Source organism: Hyaena hyaena, unplaced genomic scaffold (assembly GCF_003009895.1).
Source record: "Hyaena hyaena isolate Hyena2069 unplaced genomic scaffold, ASM300989v1 scaffold_693, whole genome shotgun sequence".
Taxonomy (NCBI): Eukaryota; Metazoa; Chordata; class Mammalia; order Carnivora; family Hyaenidae; genus Hyaena; species Hyaena hyaena.
Window position 1 is genome coordinate 616,978 of NW_024081321.1, and position 21,795 is coordinate 638,772.

Here is a 21,795-nt window from a genome sequence, read left to right on the forward strand (position 1 = left end):
ATTAGATGAACAAGTAATTTACATTTTTAAAAGTAAAAATTTTTTGATGTGGATAGATTTATTGATATCCAAAAGGGTTTCAGGAAATGAGTCTTGAGGTTCTGACATCCCACCAACAGCCAAGGTACAACCTGTATTTATGTCACCACACTGACCTGGCTTCAAATGACCCTCAAGAGGGAGGGTTGGGAATTTGCTACTGCAGAAAAGAAAAATCGGGCGTGTGGGGGAGGGCTCTTTTCTCTAAATGTTTACTTTGATCATTGGTCTCTGTGTTAAATTACACATTCAGTCAAGTGTTTTCTTTTTTTTTTTAATGTTTTATTTATTTCTGAGAGAGAGAGACAGCGTGAGCAGGGGAAGGGCAGAGAGAGAGGGAGACACAGAATCTGAAGCAGGCTCCAGACTCTGAGCTGTCAGCACAGAGCCCCATGCGGGGCTCGAACCCACGAACCATGAAATCATGACCTGAGCCGAAGTCAGATGCTTAACCAGCTGAGCTACCAAGGCGCCCCAGTCAAATGTTTTAATACCTATTTTCACTCTCCATCTATGACAGTGGTCTCCAAACTGGGCCACATATCAGATCACATAGTAAGTTTTTTAAAATGCAAATTTCAAGGCCCCTGCCTAGACCTATTGAGTCTGGCGATATCTCTATTTATGACATTCCCCACAGCCATTTCTGATTTAGCTAGTTCTTTGAATCACTGATCTGTTGTGATTTACGACCTTTCAGAGTTGATTTTTGTTTTTAATTCTAACATTAGCTGGTCATACCATTTAAATCACTTGGCTTTTTGTCAATAGTCCTAACCCATAAAAGCTATAGTTTCTGAAAAACCGCAACGTTCTGTAATTATGGCTCAATGGGTTGAAAATGGAAAACATACACATATAAAATTTTGGAGAAAAAAAAATCCTAACTGCCATCTCTTTCCCATGTTGAGACCTCATGTTGCAGCTCTATCCCAAAGTGAATTTGATGTCTGAGCCATAAAGATCTGAGAGCTCCTTGTGGGAGGGCTCTAACCGCGCTCACAGGCCATTAGAATCACCTCCTGCAGCCCCCAGCCACTTCACTAAAGACCTGCAGGCCCTCCGAGAACTCCTTGCACAAACTATCAATAATTCACTGTTTTCTAACATGAGCATTCATAAGAGATATTTTTTCCGTTATTGCTGTCAACAAAAAATTTGTTTAATAATAAACATAGATGTTATTTTTCCCATATGTTCAACAATTCATTCAGAGCCACAAATAGAAAAGAAGAATCTTACAATATATAAATAGAGGAGTAGCGTGACATCGCCAATGGCCAAGAGCATGGTTTGGTTATTAGAAAATTGCATTAACACGTGATTGCAAATATCTGCAAACTGGTCCTAAAAATAAAGAAGGTGAAAGTCACCCACTAGCTAAAAAGCCAACCAACCAATAAAAAGCATTCAGGTACAATTTGGTGTAAAATGTATTCTAAGAAATATCTTTGGTGTCCTACACGTTTAACATTGGTTCTAGAAAAGTGAAGCAAAGTTTATTGTTCTCTTGTATTATTTCCTTTCTGAAAAGCATACTTTTAGGTGGAGCTTTTTAAAAATAATTATCCCATCAGCCCACTAGCATATATCTTTCTTACCTCAGGGCAAGGAGTGTAGTGACAGAGGAGTTTAAATGAAGTACGTATGCCTTTATCACTATCAATGCCATTGATTTTGACCTAGGAAACCAAACCGACTTTTAGTGGCCAGCTGAAAAATTGGCCAGTTAAAAAGTTCATGCTCTCATCCAGCCTTTTAGGCAGCGAAGGTTAGATCTAGACACGGTTTAACTGGACCGAGAAAGAGCGGGTCCATGTGAAAGCTACATATGAACACTGGGTACATATATGCTAGTAACGGAATAGCAGAGCATGATGCTTCATCAGAGCAAATACAGTCCCAAATTATTCCTGCTTTTTGGGAATGTATGAACTCGATCAACTTGGAAATCAGGCTCTCATCAAGGTTTTTCCTTCTTCCTCTCCTTTTTGAGATCCATAGAGGAGAAATCACAGATTAGGAGTCAGTATTCCATAGGTTTTACCCCCTATAACTGTTACAACATTCAGTTCTTGGAATGATGGGCAATTACAGTTAGAAGTACTGTTTTTTCTTGAGAAAACTTTCATAGGAATGAAAATTTAATCCATTCCTGTGATTAGGTTTCTATAACATTCTCGCATGTTTTTGTATGGTCTTAGGAAGAGAGGATATACATGAATTTTATTTTTTTAAGCAAAACAAAACAGGCAATCTAATGAACTTTCACAGGCCAGCATCGATTTATGCAAGTAACACAGAGGGTCTTGTGTATGGTGAGTAAGTTTTGTGCAAATGACACTTGCTGGTGATTTTTTATAGTCTTATTCTAAAGAAATCTTTGTCCTGTGTTGTCTTCCTTTAACAGCCCACTTTTCCTGTGGGTCCCGCAATAGGGACAAATACGGCGATTAGCTTTGCTCCTTACTTAGCACCTGTAACCCCTGGAGTTGGGTTAGTCCCAACGGAAATTCTACCCACCACACCTGTTATTGTTCCCGGAAGTCCACCCGTCACTGTCCCGGGCTCAACTGCAACTCAGAAACTTCTCAGGACTGACAAACTGGAGGTACTTCAATTCTATTTGTGGTCTGAGATGCATCTGGGGTAGAAGTGCACTTCTGTGTAAGTGAATGCTTATAAGATATTAATTCAGTCTTGCGAAACAGCCATGCGCGCACACACATACACACATTCATCTAAAAGCCATGCATTCGTAATTCTGTGGTTTCAATTTAAGGCAAAGTATAAAGGAAATTAGTCTGTAGGGAGAGAATTAATTTAGTGCAAACAAAATTCAACTGTTTGGAATGTGTGTTCAGGGGCAAAATATTTAACAACCAGTGGAACACTGACTCAGTCACTGTGTAGGCCATAGAGATGACTCCTGAAGGCCTCCAGCTGGGCCAGGAATTAACCTTTGATGGCTTCTGGAAAGGTCTGAGAATGGGCAAGTCAGAAGCCCAGCAGGCAGGGCATTGGGGACACCTGGACACAGAGGTAGGGGTAAAAGGCACTATGACTCTTGACCACTTGGTATGATCACATTTCAATATTATAAGAGCTAGTATGGTTATGTTGGAATGTTCCGGAATATAGCCCTGGTTGTACTGTTGGTAAACAGGGGAACTGGAAGCTGGGCGTATTAAGTTATTGACTGAGATATTTTGTTTAACTTAAGTTCAAGTGTTCTATAAAGGTCAAGAAAACAGGTTCATAAAATTATAGAACATAATTCTTAAGTCATGAGTCAAGCCAACACTTACTGGGTAAAATTTCTCTTTAATCAGAGTTAGAGGATTTATCTTAGCTACTGCGTCCCATGATATTTAATAGAGCATGTTATGCAGTAAAGATTCTGATAGATTTTTTAAAGAGCTCCTTTAATTCCATTACCGGTTCAAGTTGTTAGGTGGTGTACGTATGGTCAGGATGCCCACAGTGCTTTACGTTGGATCACTGGAGAATGTTCTTTCAGTTGTGCATTTGTTTAAGTATTTACGCAATAAATCTTGAGGGCAATAAAATGTTGCTGCCTGATCTCACTTCAATCTGGAGCATATGGATCTCAAAACGAAAGGACTAAAGACCCTAACACGGCTGTTTTGATCTAGCCGGCCCCTGTGAATATAGAGCAGACCTTTCATGGTCTAGAAAAGTGTTTGGGGCTCCACCTGCTGGAATCCTACTCCACAGTCCTCTGCGTGACTGTGTGGTTTAGAAAACAAATTGTATCGGCCAAGTTGGGAACAGATCGTCCTCCCCAACAGGACTGGTAGACAGAGACCTAGAAAAATAATTTACAATGACTTTAGCAGGCCTTTGTGCAGCTCATTTCAAGCCAGGAACGAAGCCGGCTGCACACAGAGACCCTTGGTAAATGCTTGACGGCTAGTCTGCATGCACCTTTGATGGTCTCAGCCTGCAGGATTCCATTTAGGGATGGAGGCTTACTCAGAACTGATGGGAACATCTTAGTAATTTTTATGTTGAGCATTTTATGAACTGAAGATCGGAGTATTGGCTTATATCCAAAGCAGGAGGAAACAATGAGCAATCCTGTGACTTATCTGTTTCCCCTTCAAATCCTCTTGGCAGGATTTGGTCAGCAAAACTGTATTTCCCAAGTAAGTTTGACTTTCACAAAGCTTGACAGTCACGTCAGTGACCCTTCATATAACCTCACTGATGGCCGAGACGCCAAATTTTGCTCGTAGTTCTGTCCTGCTAATGATACTTATAAATATAAGTTATGTCTATAGGTCATTTGTGTCATTTAATATTATTGATATCCAGGGCATAATTAAGAATATGCTCTAAATTCTAAACAAAACTTTCTTTATACGGTAAACTCTCGATGCACCGGAATTCTTAAATGATGGAGCATTCCAGTCACTCAAGACTTTAGGGTAACTAAGGATTAAGGACTAAAAAAGCGACAGCAACAACAGAGGAGTACTTCAAACTCTATTCCTACTTCCCTCCACTTATTGCTTTCCCTTTATCTTTTCCCATATTTCTCTCCTTTTTGTCTTTATTTTTTTTTATCTTCTTTCTGTGCTATCAAAAATAGTAGTAGAGTGACCTTAAATGCAAGATTCAACGTCTTAGACACTATTGCCCTGACTTATGATTATAAGTGTAAGTTATCTTTTTAGAGCCGGGGAGTCCTAGGGGGAAACAGGAGTATTCAGATTCACCCCACCCACTTCCCATCCTCAGGGAGGGAACAAGCTTATTTCCCCCAATCCCTCCTGGAGTTGTACAGCTGTGACCTGGTGGCCTGATCTGTGATGAAATGACCCCTCCGTGCCAAAAAACCTATGGCGTCACCGAGTTGCCAGAGTAGGAAGAGATTTGGATGTGCGTAGAGATGTCCAAATTATAGACTGTATATCAGTCAATACATATATTATATCCTGATTATTAGAGATGTATACACCAGCCCAGAGACAAATGGGGGCTTTGCTGATTTTTGTCATTTCAGCGAATACCGAGGATTTTTGACTCATTTTCTCAACACAGTGTGCCGCCCCAGAAAAGAGGGCGACACAAAATCCAAATTAGTTTGTCAGGGACTCTGGTTACTTGAGCTCTGCACAATCAAATTTTTAGTGAAATGGCACGAAAGCCATCATTAAAAGAAAGGAAAAGCATTTATCCCCCCCCCCCCCCCCCCCCCGCATTAACCTAAATGATGGCTGCGCTCGCAGAGGTAGTTGTTGCCGGCGGCCATCAGCCTTTCTTCTGCATCGTCTGCTTCTCTCCCCTGTGTCCTAGGTATGCAGGGAGTTCCAGCGAGGAAACTGTGCCCGGGGAGAGACCGACTGCCGCTTTGCACACCCCGCAGACAGCACCATGATCGACACAAACGACAACACCGTAACCGTTTGTATGGATTACATAAAGGGGCGTTGCATGAGGGAGAAATGCAAATATTTTCACCCTCCTGCACACTTGCAGGCCAAAATCAAAGCTGCGCAGCACCAAGCCAACCAAGCGGCGGTGGCCGCCCAGGCAGCCGCGGCCGCGGCCACAGTCATGGTAAGTGGGGCGCGCGCGCCGCGCACCTTCCTCCGCCCGGGAGCGCGCGGGCCCGGGAGCCCCCGCGGGGTTCAGACGCTCTCCCGAACGATCGGGACCTAGGGAAGGCTGCTACTCCTGCTGCTCCGCTGCCTAAGTTCTGTTGTGGTTCCCCCCCGTTTTGTTTTGTTTTGTTTTGTTTTGTTTCCCCCTCCTTCCCTTCTCCAGCACAATAAGTAAATCCCTCAGGCGCAGGGAACCCCTCGAGGCGTCCGCCCGCGGCCAGTCCTGCTGCGAGTCTGGCCTGCGCCGGCCGCGGCCCCTCCCCGGAACGGGCTCCGCGGCCGGTGGCCACCAGAGCTTAGCCTTAGCCGAGGCGAGTAGAGCTGAGCCCTGCTGAGCCGGACCCGGAGCCGGGAGGCTGGCAACAGGTGACCAGGCTCTTCCTACCCCTGATTCCCTCCCCCCTTCAAGCCCCGCCCCCCACAAATGCAATTGTGTGCAGAGCATCGAGTCACGAAACAGATGAAAATGCGCTGACTGGTGCTTTAGAAAGGAGTGGGGGTGGGGGCCGTAACACAGCCTGGAGTCCCTGAGTCACTGTACTGTCCTTAGAGACCAGCTGTCCCTGCCGCCGCCGCCTCCTCCTCCTCCTCCTCCTCCTCCTCCTCCTCCTCCTCCTCACCAAGGCTGGGGAGCCTGTTACAGCTCGACTCGCAGGCCCCACCCCAGACCTTTGGGATCCGAATTCTAATTCTAAAATATGCTCAAGTGTTCTGCATCCACACGAACAGTTGACAGGCACCTGCCTGGAACACTGGTTCTCAAACTGGGCTCTATTTTGGAATTACCCGAGGGGCCCTGAAAGGTTCCGACATCAGTCTCTTCCCCCTAGAGTCTCTTATTTAATTCATCTGGGTGTGGCCTGGGCAGCGGCCATATTTTGGGAACTCTCATGGCAGTCCCCTGTGCAGCACACTAGGTTGTAGAAATTTCTAGTTAATTTGTTTTAACGTGAGGTCTCTGGCTTGTCAGAAGCCTATTTTAGTATATGATAGACTCTGTGCATTCACTCATTCTTTCACTCATTCATTCAAAACATTTAAATTCTTTTAACGTTTATTTATTTTTGAGAGACAGAGCACAAGCATGGGAGAGGCAGACACACACACACACACACACACACACACACAGAATCTGAAGCAGGCTTCAGACTCTGAGCTGTCAGCACAGAGCCCGGTGTGGGGCTCAAACCCATGAACCATGAGATCATGACCTGAGATCGGAAGCTCAACCGACGGAGCCACCCAGGTGCCCCGAAACATTTAATGAGACCTGCCGCGCAGGAGACACTTGCTCGTAGCATACGTACAATAAGCAGGCTTCCTTCCCCTCCAGGAGCTTGGAGTTCAGTAAGTGAGAGCCACATTGCTCCTCAGTGAAGATGGAAATGCATAATGGGGTCCAGTGCAGAAGGAAAGACTGACTGGCCAGTCCTCCCTTGGAAGAGACAGACAGCTTCAGAGGTGAAGAGTGTACTTTACAACACCGTATTCTAACCAGCAGCCGCCACCTCAGACTTGGATAACTGATCAAAATGCAAGCGTAGCTGTTAGGCATAAAAAGTTCCTGTTATTCAACATTCTTTCCCCAAATGTTTTCAAAGGCCTGGCCCCGTGAGGGCCAGGGACACAGGGAGAAAGGCACAGAGCCTGTCCTCACGTGATTACCACTTAGTGCACCACGTGTGGCTATACAGACCCTTCCGATCTGATCCTGTTTCCAAGCATCCTGAGTACTGGTCCTCCATGTCTCTCACGGCTTCTCCTCAGAGCCTCTGAGGCTTTGGTGCTTTTTCCTCATGTCTCCTTAGTCTTACATCCCTGGACAGAACAGTGATTTTTCTGAATGTGTGAGTTTCTATATATACGCACAGGTGTATGCAACCACAAGAGAGAGAGAGCCTGTCGTACAATATAGACAAATTCGCCCTCTCTCTTGTTCTAGTAAAAGAGCAGGTTTGCAAAACTGATTATAATTGGGAACAGGGGGCAGGGAGGAGAGTAAATTAGTTACTTAATGCTGATGAGAAAGGAACTCTTCTTGTGAGCATTTCTCCAATGTGGCATCTGTCTTACCATCCTCTTAGTGAAGATCTCATTCTATAAGAAGCAAAACTTGGGGTGCCTGAGTCGTTCAGTCTGTTAAGTGTCTGACTCTTGATTTCAGCTCAGGTCATGATCTTATGGTTTGTGGGATCGAGCCCTGCTTCGGGCCTGTGCTGGCAGAGAGCCTGCTTGGGATTCTCTCTCTCTCTCTCTCTCTCTCTCTCTCTCAAAAATAAATAAACTTAAAAAAAAAGAAGTAAAACTGTTTCCATTGCGATCATTATTTTAGGCCAGCCCCAATTTACCCTAACTGGTGTACTGACTGTTAGGCCCAAATAACACTTTTTCCTCTGCACTAATATTATAGATCATAACTGGGTACCAAGGATATCCCGAAGGCTAGTCAGGACTGTGGTTGCAAGAGACATAAAAACTTTGGACTTCATGTGATGCCCTCCAAAGGGAGTCGAAGTAAAACAGAGATGAGGATGCCTGCATCTACGGCAGTTCTAATTAGAAAGACTAAAGAAGCAGTTAAAGGTCATTTTGGTGGCTTCATGGTTAGAGTAAGAGCGTGCTATGGTTGGCTCAGCCTAGGTCACAATAGCCATCTCTGGCCACTGGGGTATGAGATGAGGTTCTGGGAATATGAAAAAAATAGTCCCTGTACTTCTTTTTTTTTTAATTTTTTTAATTATTTTTGAGAGAGAGAGAGAGAATGTGAGTGGGGGAGAGGCAGAGAGAGAGGGAGGCTCCAGGCTCTGAGCTGTCAGCACAGAGCCCAACTGGGCCTCGGGCCCCTGAACCGTGAGATCATGACCTGAGCTGAAGTCGGGCGCTTAACCGACTGAGCCACCCAGGTGCCCCATTCCCTGAATTTCAAATACCTGTGGATACAAGCCACTGGTACTAATAGCGACCTTAGGACTGAGCCCTGAATTTATCTGAGCCTTGATTGTATCTGGCTGTTTATTAGAAGTATCAACTATAATATATAGAGATAGAGATAGAGATATCTATAGATACAGAGATATAGAGATATATAGGTATATATATCTATATGTATAGATATAGAGATACAGAGATATAGATTTCAATCACTGAAGGAACAGTGAAGCCACTTTATGTCAATGGTAGGTGACTTGGGTTGATGGGGATAAGAGAAGAAATGGCCATTTACACAAACATGTCATTCCTCAGCTTAGTATTTTAAAATCAAGACGACTTCTCTGTGTGCCCTTCCCCGTGCCCTTCTGTGCATTTTCATATCACACTCATCAAGACGCATAGAGATATTGCAGTGGATGTCAGTGTACGTAGTTACTGTAGTTTCCCAGAGGGTTACACTGTGCCCAAATTTGGAGTTCTGATATTTCAGGGGATCTTTCGGGCGATCTTGCAACATTGTCAAAGACAACCCAAAGGAACGTAGCTTCAGAACAAAAGCCAGCGTCTTTCTGACAATGACATGAAAATTATTGAATCTGTCATATCTTTTTAGTTGAAGTGAGAGGCTCATTTGAACCCACTGAGATGCAGTTGTTGGATGAAGTCAAAGTATTCTTACGCTAGGAGCAAGATTGCTCAACACACTGAAAAATACCTCTTATTTTATTTCCTTATTTAAAAGAACAAATGAGAGTGATGAGTGCAGTCAGAAGATATTAATATTCCATTCACCTGGGTTCCATATCTGAACACAAAGAATTTCTATAATGCAATTTGTATTATTGTCCAGGGACTTCCCCTTCTTTTGATTAATTGGACGCTGAAACACATTTAAAGCTTTGATTCCAGAAAAGGAGACATTTAATTCCTTTAGAGCCTTCTTCTTTTACAATATGTCTTAAAACGTGAGCCTCATCCTCACCAGAATTTTTTTTAAATGTGAAAATAAGGCAGACAGAACTTCTGTTTGGTAATTTTCACACAAAGGATATCTGATCTTTAAGCAAGCAGTCTTTCTTCACATCCTACAAAATGGGGCTACACGGGAGATTCCTGTTTTGTGAAAGGAAACGGGGCCGCTGTCATCAGTGAGATAAGTTTCAACTGTTCAAGAAAACATGCACAGCAACTTTGAATTCCACACTATTTGTCTGCATCCCCTTCTTCCACGTTAAGATGGCAGTTCTGATTATCGTCACCAGGGTTTTCTGACTCTGAGGACAGAGTTGGTCTTTGCCCACAATGCCCGGCATGGGCCCTTGGCTGGCATGCACTGACTCACGGTTGGGTTGTTCTTTGATCCAGAGAAAGAACTATGTGGCTGGATGTACCCAAACTTGGAGGTGGTCCAGAAAGGGCAGAGGGTCCAAAACGTTGGTGAGGCCAGCAAAAAATGGATGCCAAGTGTTCGCCACATAGTAGAGGCCCAACTAAAGAACTTCTTTCTCTGCTTAAGGACCTAAGGAAGCTCCCATGATCCGCCAAGCTTGTTGGTCTCTAAGGTCGAGTCTAAGCCTGAAGACCTTTCAGTGTAGGTAAACACAGGACAGCAGTCAAGTCATTGCTCTAAAGCAGAATATCTGTGTACCACAAATCCATATTATAATGTGGTTATGAATCCACACGGATTTTTTTAAACTACATTCTACACGTGTGTTTCAAAGCATAAGGTGTGCAAGATCCTAATATGTATGCCCAACCTTCGAAAACTTACTGTTTCCAGGAAAAGACATGATATAGAGGCCCGTGGGTGGCTCAGTCAGTTAAGCATCTGACTCTTGATTTTGGCTCAGGTCATGATCTTACGGTTCGTGGGTTCGAGCCCCACTTCGGACTCTGTGCTGACAGTGCAGAGCCTGTTTAGGATATGTCTTATTTCTTTGTAAATAAATATAAACCTTTAAAAAAAGGAAAGAAAAGACACAATATTTTTGTCTAGTAAAGATAACCCACAGTATGCAGGGGGAGAGAAGGAGATGGTGTTGCTGGCCGGCTCAGTTTAGAGCCCTCAGTGTTCTGACATTCCTAAGTTATTCTGACTTCTGTGGACATTAAGTTTCATCAGTCTAAAATCAGAAAAAAAGAGCATTAGCCTTCCAGGTGATTATCTTAGGGAGACATATTTAATATTTCTTCTTCTACTTGGAGACCTCATTGAATGATGCTTTGTTAAATCAAAATTTCATTCATAAATGCCAGTCTTTGGAGACATAATCACTCTTGCAGTTAGCACAGCAGACAAAATCAACCCGACATTACATTTGCTCTGGAACTCCCAAGGACTGGAAACAGGGGAGAGCAGAACAGAGTCCAGGAAGTTGAGACCAAACTGATTGTGAGTTTGTGTACTCAGTGCACTCTGTGAGAACGGGCTGTGCAGCCTTATATAGTTAGCACAGATGAATCTGAGCTTGAAGAAACGCATTATTTAGCAGTGTAAAAACTCTACAGCAACCCAAGTTCTTAAACTAATGTGGTGTCATGGAAGTTACATAATGGGGGATTTACATCTGAAGAAAGAACATCTAGTGCAAAGAAGTTTTCTTATTGTGGGGCTCTCTGGGTTTTAAAAATGTTGCAATTCTACTTCCAGAACACTGATTTTATATTATTTAATGGCCTCTCTTAAGACTGCCTTCCAAAACATTTCTCTGTTGGACGTTCTAAATCTCTTCTCTGCCTTCAGTCCTTTCCATATCCACTTTGTTGCTGCCTACCTTGCCCATCTTTACCTCCTGGCATCTCTATACTTTTGATCTTGAATCATCAAATGATGATGAAAAGGCCTTTATTTGCAGAAAACAATATCATTAATTGTTTCCCATTTTTGAGAGTTTAGTACTATCTCATTTTATTGCAAATGCCATGATTCCAACTCCGAACTTTAGAATATCACGTTTTGTATTGATTACACAAACCTTAGGGATTTACCTATTGTGCTACCCATAAAAAAGGGGGTATTTCATTTTTTATTTGCATTGGAGCTATTCCTTTTACTTTATTTTTATTTTCACAGAATTCCATCATAGAATTTTCCATTTTTTACAGCAGTGATCCAGGACTAGGAAAATTTTTTCGCTATGGTCTAAATCAATCAATATTTGTTATTATTTCAGCTGCTTAAATGAGACAGTCTGCCCCAAAATATGGTTATAAGTTAAAAATATTATTTTACATCTAATATATCAAGCAGTCCTTCGCTATTTTTTTTTTTAGCTGTTTGCTCTTTTTAGCTGTCGTAACTTGTTCTAGCCACGATTTCCACTTCTCATTAACTGGGTTGGTCACTGATTATAGCTGAAATTACGAATAGAATTATTAAATATAAATTAGTCTGATACCTGAGAACACTAAATACCTTTTTAAAGGGTATTTTCTTAGCCTAATCCGGTAAGTTGTTTGAGATAAACTGAATTATGATTTCAAATGTAGTAGAAAACATAGAATGGATGATAAGTTAGTCATTAGAAACAGTAAAATGGGACGAGAGTGGGAAATTTGAGAAACTTACGATTCAAATTCAAAACTTGTTAAGTTTGGAACCTTGTTCCGCATTGCAAGATCCATGCTAGCAGAGTGAAGAGAAGAATTGAGACAATTAGCCACGTGATTCAGACAAAAAATTAAGATCCAAACCCAAACAGTTTCGCCTCAATAATCTTGTGTTTGAATATTTTTTTGCCTGAATTTTTTGTCTCAGTTTGCCACTTCATTTTGTTAGGCTAGATCTTCGTTACCAGCTATTTTTCTAAAAGTTAAAGATGATATCTTTTTTTCCGACTTGGATCTTCTACTTAGTATATTTGTTATTTTACGTTTGAAAACTAACTTATCAGAAGTTCATCAGTCCTATGGCCCTTGAAAGTTTTGCATTTTTTTCCTGAAGCAATATAAAAAATGCTTATGGTGTGTATGCAAGCTGCTGTTTTAATTAACTTTCCTGAATTTCAAACATCTATATTTTACTCTCTTATATGCTTTTAACTAAGGTATAGTAGATGCATTTTTGCTTCAATACTAATTTAAGGTGTAATATTCATTTCTTTAGAGAACATTTTTGTTGTTGTGCATGCCTAGTGTTTTGTACGTTGTATATTGCATTCAGAATATTTTTTTCCTTCTCACCTATCCACAATGCAATGCCGTTCCCATGATGCACCTCTGCTTGCTGTTTACCTGTATGTTAATTCGCTTGAATCCCATTGGCCCACTGCCATCATGTGCTCGCTGCCTGTTATTAAAAGACTCAGTCGACTGCCAAAGCAATGAAGCGACCTCTCGAAGCATCTGTAGACCTGGTACTTTGACCTTTCACCTTTCGCTTTGCATGTAGCTTTTCAGAGAACCATCTGAGATTTGTATTACTTGTAAAAAATTGGTTGCAAACAATCGTTACTATTAATTAATGGAAAAAACTCAATAAGGTGTTTAGCCATCTCATTTTCATACGTAATATGTGAAATGAATTAATCCTAACAAATTTTAATACCTTTTCCAAACGAGTGAAGCAAATTTAAAGTACTTGCCTCGGAAAAATGCACATTATAATTCTTAATCCAAGAACTTGCCGTTTAGTTAACGAAGAGAATAGGTATTAATAATATAACAAATGCTTCTTTCCATCCCTTAGAATAGTTTAACTCGTTTTAAAAGCTTTTTTTTTTTTTTTTTTTTTTTTTTTTTGGTGTTGCTTGATAGTTTTTCTTTTCCTTAGTTGAGATGCTACCGTTTTGGGTGACAGAAGTCATGCTTCCGCTCTCAATAACAAAGTCTCACTCATTCGACATTGCCGCTGTTTAAATTAAGGTGCATGGCCCAGGCATCTCCTTAGCTGCCATTTTGAAAAAAAGAATGTTGGAATTGATGATCTCTGTGGACACGGCAGGTGTGGTTACTTCGAGTTATACATGTCGTATCCGATTCTTTCCTTCTAGGCCTTTCCCCCCGGTGCTCTTCACCCTTTACCAAAGAGACAAGCACTTGAAAAGAACAACGGTGCCAGCACGGTGTTCAACCCCAGCGTGCTGCACTACCAGCAGGCTCTCAGCAGCGCCCAGCTGCAGCAACACACGGCATTCATCCCAACAGGTACGTGCCCTGACAGCTCCGAGTCCTGTGTCCGTGTGCCCTTCTGGTCATGTGCTTTCTTCTCATCCCTCAAAGCTGTTCGGTGGCATCTAGTTTGCTTGTAAAGGTATAGTCAATACAGCCTGAAACTCCTCATTGTCCTAGCTGTCTAGATATACATTTACCTGGCTTGGATGATAGCGAGAGACGGTCAGGTGTCTAAAGCCAAATATTGTAGAGAGCTAAGTGTCAGAGTGAGACCAGCAGAGGCAAATAGCGGTTAGGCCTTTTGGTTTCTTGTATTTGCACATGCTGTGTACAATTTTTTATGTCAATAAGGCCTTTTTATGTGTGACCGTTGAGATTTGTCATTAACCCTGAATGACCTAAAAATAGCAATTCCAGTAAATACTAACCTTTTTTTTTCTATTCCTATTCAGAGCACTAAAAAAACCAAGGCTCTTCAAATTAAAGCAATCCTCTTCTCATATTTTACATCCATTCTCTCTCTTTCTCCATCGTTCTCAGCTTCACCAAGTGCACAAATAGAGCTCTTTTCTCAGTTTCCGAGCCAATGCCTGATAATCTTAGCTGCTAAGGTCCATTAACTGTATCATTCCACTAAGAGATGGATTATATTAATCACAGAATCTCGAAGTTTAAAGGATTCTTAGTGATCTCCTCATCCGCTCGATCGTTTTACAGATGAGAAAACTGAGGCCCCCTAAATGTGAGGTGACTTCCCAAGGTGGCACAGCTAATGAGACAAAGACCCGGTACCTAGTTTCCCTGTGACCTGTCCAACGTACCATGACGTGACACCACCTGGCTTCCGTATGTGGAGTCACAGAGTTCTCCCTTACAGCTCGGCAGACATAAAACATGAGATAAAAGTGAAGAGACAGAATGCAAAGCATGTCAACCCTCCTTTTTGTACCCACCTCCCTGACCCCAGACCTACATACACCATATACAAACACACAGTCACCATACATTGACCATGGTATTGACTTTTTAGTCTATGTTAGAAGCAGAGATAATGTTCCCAAAATAAATAAAATCTAGTGTTTAAAAAAAAATGAAGAAGAATCAGAGAGTAATGTAGGCTTTTGTGAGAAGACTATCCATTGAGTTCTTAGTTTGGAAGTCAAAATTTTCATGCCATGAGAGTGACTCGAAGGTAAATGTAGATGAACAACAATTTTATCCAAAAGAGCTTGTTAGTTCTAATCCACACGGTTGGACTTTTGGGGTTTATTTTCCATTTCTTTCAATCCTGTAGCATATCAGGAATTAACGTAGGAGGGAATAGAATCACTATTTCTATGGTATTCTTTGTATAAAAGCTACACTTCGAAATGAATTGTCAACCTGTTAACAGTATTTATTATAGTAAAGATATAAATTATGTAAGTAAAATGGTTCTTAGTGTTTAGTTTTCATATTTTACTTCCGCTCTTCTCTTACATAGATTCACAGACCTATAGAGTGAGTCTCTGTATCAGTACTTATTGGGGCTTCCCTCCTATGCGATTACAACCTTAACTAGTGACATTTCAGTGCAGGTGTAGAACAGTGGGCCGTGTAATTGCAATCCACTAGATGGAGCATGTTTGTAAAATAATTACTAGTAGGTAAACTTATCTCGAGGTCTTGTAGGATTTCTAGAAGTGTCTTATTTTATAGACCTCGTCACTAGATATTTTAAGAGAAAAAAAATCAGGGAAGAATGTACCGAGGGGTAAAACATAAAAGGACAAGTCTGTTTCTGGAGACTGGGTAATAATTTCAGAACAATTTCCTGGGAATGCCTTTGAAACCCTGGAACTTAGTCGTGTAAAAATGTGAAGGCCTCTTAACTCGCATTTAACACTTCAAGCCAGTAATGACTGCTCCGTTAAATCACTGAAAGGACCCTCACCTAAAAATATTCCACCTGGAAACCATTTAAAGACTTCCAAAGCAAGACTGGATAACATCCCTTATGCAGTGGCCTGATTATTGTTGATGAAATGATTGTATCGAGGACCGATAGGCTGTACTGGTTGCTGTGCTTGAGTACTTCTGCCCCCTGCTGGATTCTTTAAAAACTGTCCAAGTGTGTCCGGCAACCCTCAACTGTGTGGACTTTGGGAGCCAAAAAGTGGGTCCTAGCCCACTTAAATCTGTGAATTACAAGTGTTTCCATCTGTACCATGATATCGATATCATAGTGAACAACCATGTAGCTCTCGTACTCTGAAATGGTATTTCAACTTCTAAGAAGTTTTCGCATGTTTTTCTTAAATGATGAAAGAGAAAATAATTTTCTCACAAGGCAATTAGCGTAATCTCTCCCCCACTTAAATCTAGAACAGAAATTTTAGTGTTTATCTTGGCTCTAGTTTTTTACTTCAGGCTTTCTTTCTCATAAACCACATTTTCAACTTAATTTTAAAATGGTAATGATAATGATCATTGTGAATCACTGTTGTCTTCAATGTCTGCAAATTAAGTGATGATGTTCAAAAATAAGTTTTGTAACTTGGTAGATGGGTGGGCCCATTATTTTTAACATGACAGATTTTGGCTTTTCTATAAATACTTTATATTAATATTTATCATATATATGAAACAAAAAGCACTCCGTGTTCTCCTGGAGGCCACCCTTTACTAAGAAGTCATTCATAGTACAATTTTGGGATTTTTTTTTAAAGAATTTTTTAATGTTTTTTATTTATTTCTGAGAGAGAGCGAGAGAGAGACAGTGTGAGCATGAGCAGGGGAAGGTCACAGAGAGAGAGACACAGAATCCGAAGTAGGCTCCAGGCTCTGAGCTGGCAGTCAGCACAGAGCCCGACGCGAGGCTCGAACCCACGAACCATGAGCTCATGACCTGAGCCGAGGTCAAACACTTAACCAACTGAGCCACCCAGGTCCCTGGGGGTTGTTGTTTTTTTTTTTTTAAGATCCCTAAATTTTATTTTTTCTTTTTTCCCACCGAGGTATAATTGACACAGAACACTCTATCAGTTTCAGGTGTACAGCATAATGATCTGATATTTGTATACACTGTGAAATGATCACCACACTATGTCTACCTACCATTTGTCACCCATAGCGAAGTTTTTTGATCTGGTACTAAAACTCTCCCGTTGACACAGTATGAATTTGGATTTTACAAATTCTGCCTCCAGGCTATGGAGATCATAATGTAAAATATCATGCAAAACATGAGATTCTTCTCCCAAACCACGCTAATATAATTATCACCTTGGTTGATGCCCTAGCACGTTTGTGGTGGGTGGGACTTTTCCTTTTCTCCTTTTTTTTTGGATAGGGATTATTTTAATCTAGCAGTTAATACTTTTCCTTTGCTATGTTAAGGAAGTGGCAAAAACCACACACACTTACAAAAATAGCAGGGTAATAATTCTTGGCATTTCTCTGACAGGTTTATTCTGAGTTACTGTAAGTGTTCGTATAGGCATTTTCTCATTGTTCTTCAAGATCATTCTGCCGGCAGCAGGCGTAATTATTGGCATTTTGCAGATGGAAAAACCGAGGCTGTGTCTATGCTGCAAAGTGGAAAATATAATTAATGGAAATATCCAGAGAACCCTAACTCACAGATTCCAGAGCTGGAATATTTGTGCAACCGAAGCAGAGAACAGTTGAGAAGTCTTTGTTGACAGAATTAGTGCCTGAGGGAAATGCCTCAGCCGGTGAGAACAAAATGACCCACCGACTCCTTCCTTGATATATTTCATTATACTGGATGTAGGGAATAACCAGTAGAAGGAAAATTGTTAGCACAAATATTGCCTAATGATCAGAAACCATAATGTTACGTAAGGTTATCACACACCTTGGTGAAAGATCTGTCAGCATTTTAGTGGAAACTGTATCTACTGTACAACCACAGCAGAATCTATTTGTCCCACTTACTTCGGCAAACAGTTCTTGAACGCATAGTTAGTTCTGGGTTCCAGATCCAGTAATGAGACTACAACGGACTTCAGAAGGAGGCAAAAATCAATACAATGCAGGGCGTCAAGGGCCCCTTGGGGCATGAGCAGAGCTATTTGAGAGTGCAGAAAGAGGCTCTGCATTAGGGCCATCAGCGTGTGCAGTGGCTGGTGGTGACAGAGAATCCTGAGAAAGAAAGAACTCTCTAAAGGAGAAGAAATTTGCTTAGGACTTTGAAAGGGAGATTTTACCAGTGGACAAAGAGCATCCCGGGCAGGGCGAGACAGCTTAGGTTGCGGAGGGCATATTTGAGGAAGAGCAAGTTATTCCTTTTAGCTGCAGAGCGAAGTGCAAGCGGCGGGAGCTGGGGTGCAAAGGCAGAAAAGAAGATGAGGGCCAGACTCTGGCGCTGAGTAAGACAGCCACGCACAACAAAAGGTATATGTTGCCGATATTTATATCATTTTTCAAGCACATAGAAGAAGGAGAGGCTCCTCGAATTAATTTCGTTGAGCATTTCAGCCACAGCCTGAACTGAAGCTGAAGTGACACGTTTAGTCCTGGCTCAGTGTGGCTGCCGGAGCTGCCGCTGATAGTTTTCAACCCCGTGACATTCGCATCCATGACACAGGAAAGCCCTCCAAGACCCCTCCACGTTGGAATGCAAGAGAATAACAGCATTTTTATAGGCATCACTTTGAATCCAGCCGTGGGTCACTCTGAAAGGAAATCATTTACAAAGTGGGTACTTTTAATAAGGTTTAGGATCAGATTGCTCCCACTACCCTCCCTATTGGCTGAGAACACTCATTCAACCCATTGTCCACCTACTATGTGCCCCAGAGACCTAGACGGACATGAACGCTGCCCTCCGAGTTTACAGTAGATGAGGAGAGATGGATGTTCAAAAAATGCCCATAGAAACATATAACTTAAACGTTTTATACGTCCTATGAATGAAAAAATAGAGTTCAATAAGCTTGAAAATAGAAAGCTGATTTGAGTGGCATGTGGAGGTAGGTAAAAGAGCAATTGAACAGTTTTCTAAAGAAGTGATATATGCCTTGAGACCTGGAAGATAAAAAGAGGAGGGCGAGGATGATTCCAGGCAGAGAGGGGACAGCTTGTGGGAAGCCCAAAGGGAGGACAAAAGTGTGATGTGTTCAGTTCAAAGAAATGAAAGACGAATCTGCCTGGGTCACGGTGCCGGCCTCTGGAGAGGGGGGTGGAACAAGCCAGGGAGATAGAGACTGGACCCTAGGGGGCCTTTATCCTAAAAGCAATGAGAAGGCAGTGAATTGTTTCCAGCAGAGAAGCAGACAGACCTGTATTTAGAAAGGTTTACGCTGACAGCACAGTGGAGATTGGATTAAGCAGGGGATGGGAAGACAAGCAGGAAGACCAGTGAGGACGTCATTGGAGGGCCCAGCCTGGAGACCATGGCGATCAGGACTGGAGAGGTGGTGGTAGAGATGCACAGACAGCGAAATTCAAGATGCATTTTAGAAGCAGGATTGCTTTGGTTTTTTTGGTGAGCTGGAGGAGGGAATATCAAGAGGGAAGGTGGGTGCATAAATGTGGAAGCCTTGAGCTCGTCGATAATGTTTAAATCCTGGGTTTAATGATATCATAAATGGATGATATGCTGGGAAAAAGCATAGAATAGGTGAAAAGGAACCAGAACTGAGTCCTGAAAAACTCCAGCATATAAAGATATAGTGTGTGTGTGTGTGTACGTGTGTGTGCGCGCGTTTGCGCGCGCTCATGTGTGCATGTGTATCTGGGTTATCAGAAAATCCAAGGGAAAAGACTAGGTTATTATGGAGGGAGTGGCTAAATGCTAAATGTTACCAAGACGCAGGAAGTTAGATGAAAATGGAAGACTTCCTACTGATTGTAGAAATACTGAGTTCTTGGTGACGTTAGCAATTGGAGTGAAGACATGAAAATGAAAGCCAAAATGGAAAGGATTGAAGAATACGTGGGGTCAAGGAAGTGAAAATTATGTGAAGGTAACTTTCCAGAAGTTTGGTTATGAAGATTAGGAAGACAGGGTGAGAGAAAGAGAAGGAGAAGAATCCTGAGGTGTGCCTGTGTGTGCGCGTGTGTGTGCGTGTGTGTGAGAAATCTGACTATTAGCACATGTTTGCTGAAGACTCCATTAATAGCCCAGTGAAATAGCCTCTTTTCCTGACTAGTTAACATCAGCGTGACCAAAACGTCCATCAGGCAGAAAGTACCCCTCAGGTGTGAACAGTTTGGCAGAGAGAATAAAGGCCTTCACATCCCAGATTCTTGACCTCGTATCTCAGAAGACAGTTTTAAAACCCTAAGTGCGCACATCCATTTGTTTTCCTTCATTCATTACAAACAAATGTTCTGTCACCTACGTGACCCCCAACCTTCAGGTACATAATCCTTATACTCTCTTGATTTTTAGTCTAAGGAACTGAACTGGAAGTAGATAATTCGGGGTTGTTTGGTACTCTACAACATACATTTCTCTTCATTGTCAGAGTTCTCTGATTCAAGTACATTAATAAGGCCACCCACAGAGAAGGCAGCTCCCCTGGAAGGAATGAAATCTTCCCTCCCTCCCTCCCTCCACTGGATGCCAACCTGAGATTGCCTAGGAGTTTTGCCAAGGGTCTCCCTCAGAGGTCACCGACTAGTAGCCATGACAAAATCGCTAGCCCTGGCGCTAACTCAGCCCCAATTCTGCACTATTTTGCCCCTATAATATTCAAGCTTTGTTGCCAGGCACCGCTCCTTTATAATGATGAATCTAACGGCAAGAAACAGATCCCATACCACGTCATTCTGTCACAAAAATGTCAGTCTTCCTACGCTGTAGGGCTTATGAGCAGTAGTCCCAAATTCACCTGACCTGTGAGCCTTTAGTTTGGAGGATATGGAATCTTAATTACTGTTTTTATTTTCACATTGTTTTTGACACGAAACAAGCAAACTTTTAATGCCATAAGGTCAGCACAATCTAGTAAATAGAAACCTGACCTGGATTTAGGAACAGAATTCTATTTTGGGCCTTACCCTTGACTCACACTACACATGACCTTGGAGTAGTTACTATGCCTCAGATTTTTCATCTGTAAAATACCCACTTCCTACCTTAGAGGATGACCTTGATAATGTCTGTAAAATACCTTGAGGTCTTAGAGGAAGGGCACTGTAGCATTGTCACATGTCATTCTTAAAAGAATCATGTCTGTCAATGGATGTGAATAAGAAGTGTGAAAAGTATCTAAAGAGTGAGCTTTGAGTAATATTGGCTTCCGATAAGTCAGATATATCTGTGTCTGAACTAAAAATGTGAATAACTCTAAGAGACTGTGTTAACTAACCCTACTTATTTCTGGTTGTGCTTCAATCTCACTTTGAATGTTAACTCTAAACCGCTAACCTGTTTCTTTCCCTTTATTCACTTTTTCCACCTACCATTGCATGACATGCAGGGTCAGTTTTGTGCATGACACCCGCTACCAGTATTGGTAGGTTTCAACCTTTTTTTATTTGTCTTTTATATTATGTACAGTACCTTCACTTGCTTGAAATTTATTTCCAAGATGGTAGAAATGCTTTAGGAAATGGTAGATCTGAAGGCTTATTTGGCTTTAGAGTTAATGTGTAGGGGATTTTTTTTTTAAATGTACTTGTATATTGAAGAAAATGACCATTTTAATGTGACCAGAACAGCCACTGTGCTAGAGCAACCACTGCAAAACAGAAAACCACAAGTATTGCTTTTTTAAAATGATCTGTATTCTGTTTCTCTTTGTAGTTTATACGGTTTAGCGTAAGGAAAAGAAAGGCTTACTTTATCAGAAAGGCAGGCTAATTTCATCAATGTTTTAAAGTTTCATAGTGGTGTGCCTTTATCTCCTCTTTGCTGTGTGTTAGAGTTATCAGAGTTTCCCAGAAGTATTTATTTCTAAAAATTATGAGTGGATGTATTTTGAAAACCAATGTCTGAACTGCTTTGCTTTATTATCATTTTTTAATTTTAAGTGTCAATTTATTTGTGATGATGATTTGTGCTTTAGCACTCCCTTAGATGTTCAATTTGAATAATCCATAGTTATCCCTATATATCCAGTGCCTT

General features: G+C 41.6%; 1 protein-coding gene across 2 annotated transcripts in view; it reads left to right on the forward strand.

Annotated features, from left to right (window-relative positions):
- Positions 1-21,795, forward strand: part of MBNL2 (muscleblind like splicing regulator 2) — a 139,586-nt gene that overhangs the window by 92,911 nt on the left and 24,880 nt on the right. For both annotated transcript variants that reach the window (XM_039217423.1, XM_039217422.1), the window contains exons 4-6: positions 2,450-2,650; positions 5,362-5,625; positions 13,595-13,748. In XM_039217423.1, coding sequence (XP_039073354.1) covers positions 2,450-2,650; positions 5,362-5,625; positions 13,595-13,748 — 619 coding nt within the window. The remainder of the gene's footprint in view (positions 1-2,449; positions 2,651-5,361; positions 5,626-13,594; positions 13,749-21,795) is intronic.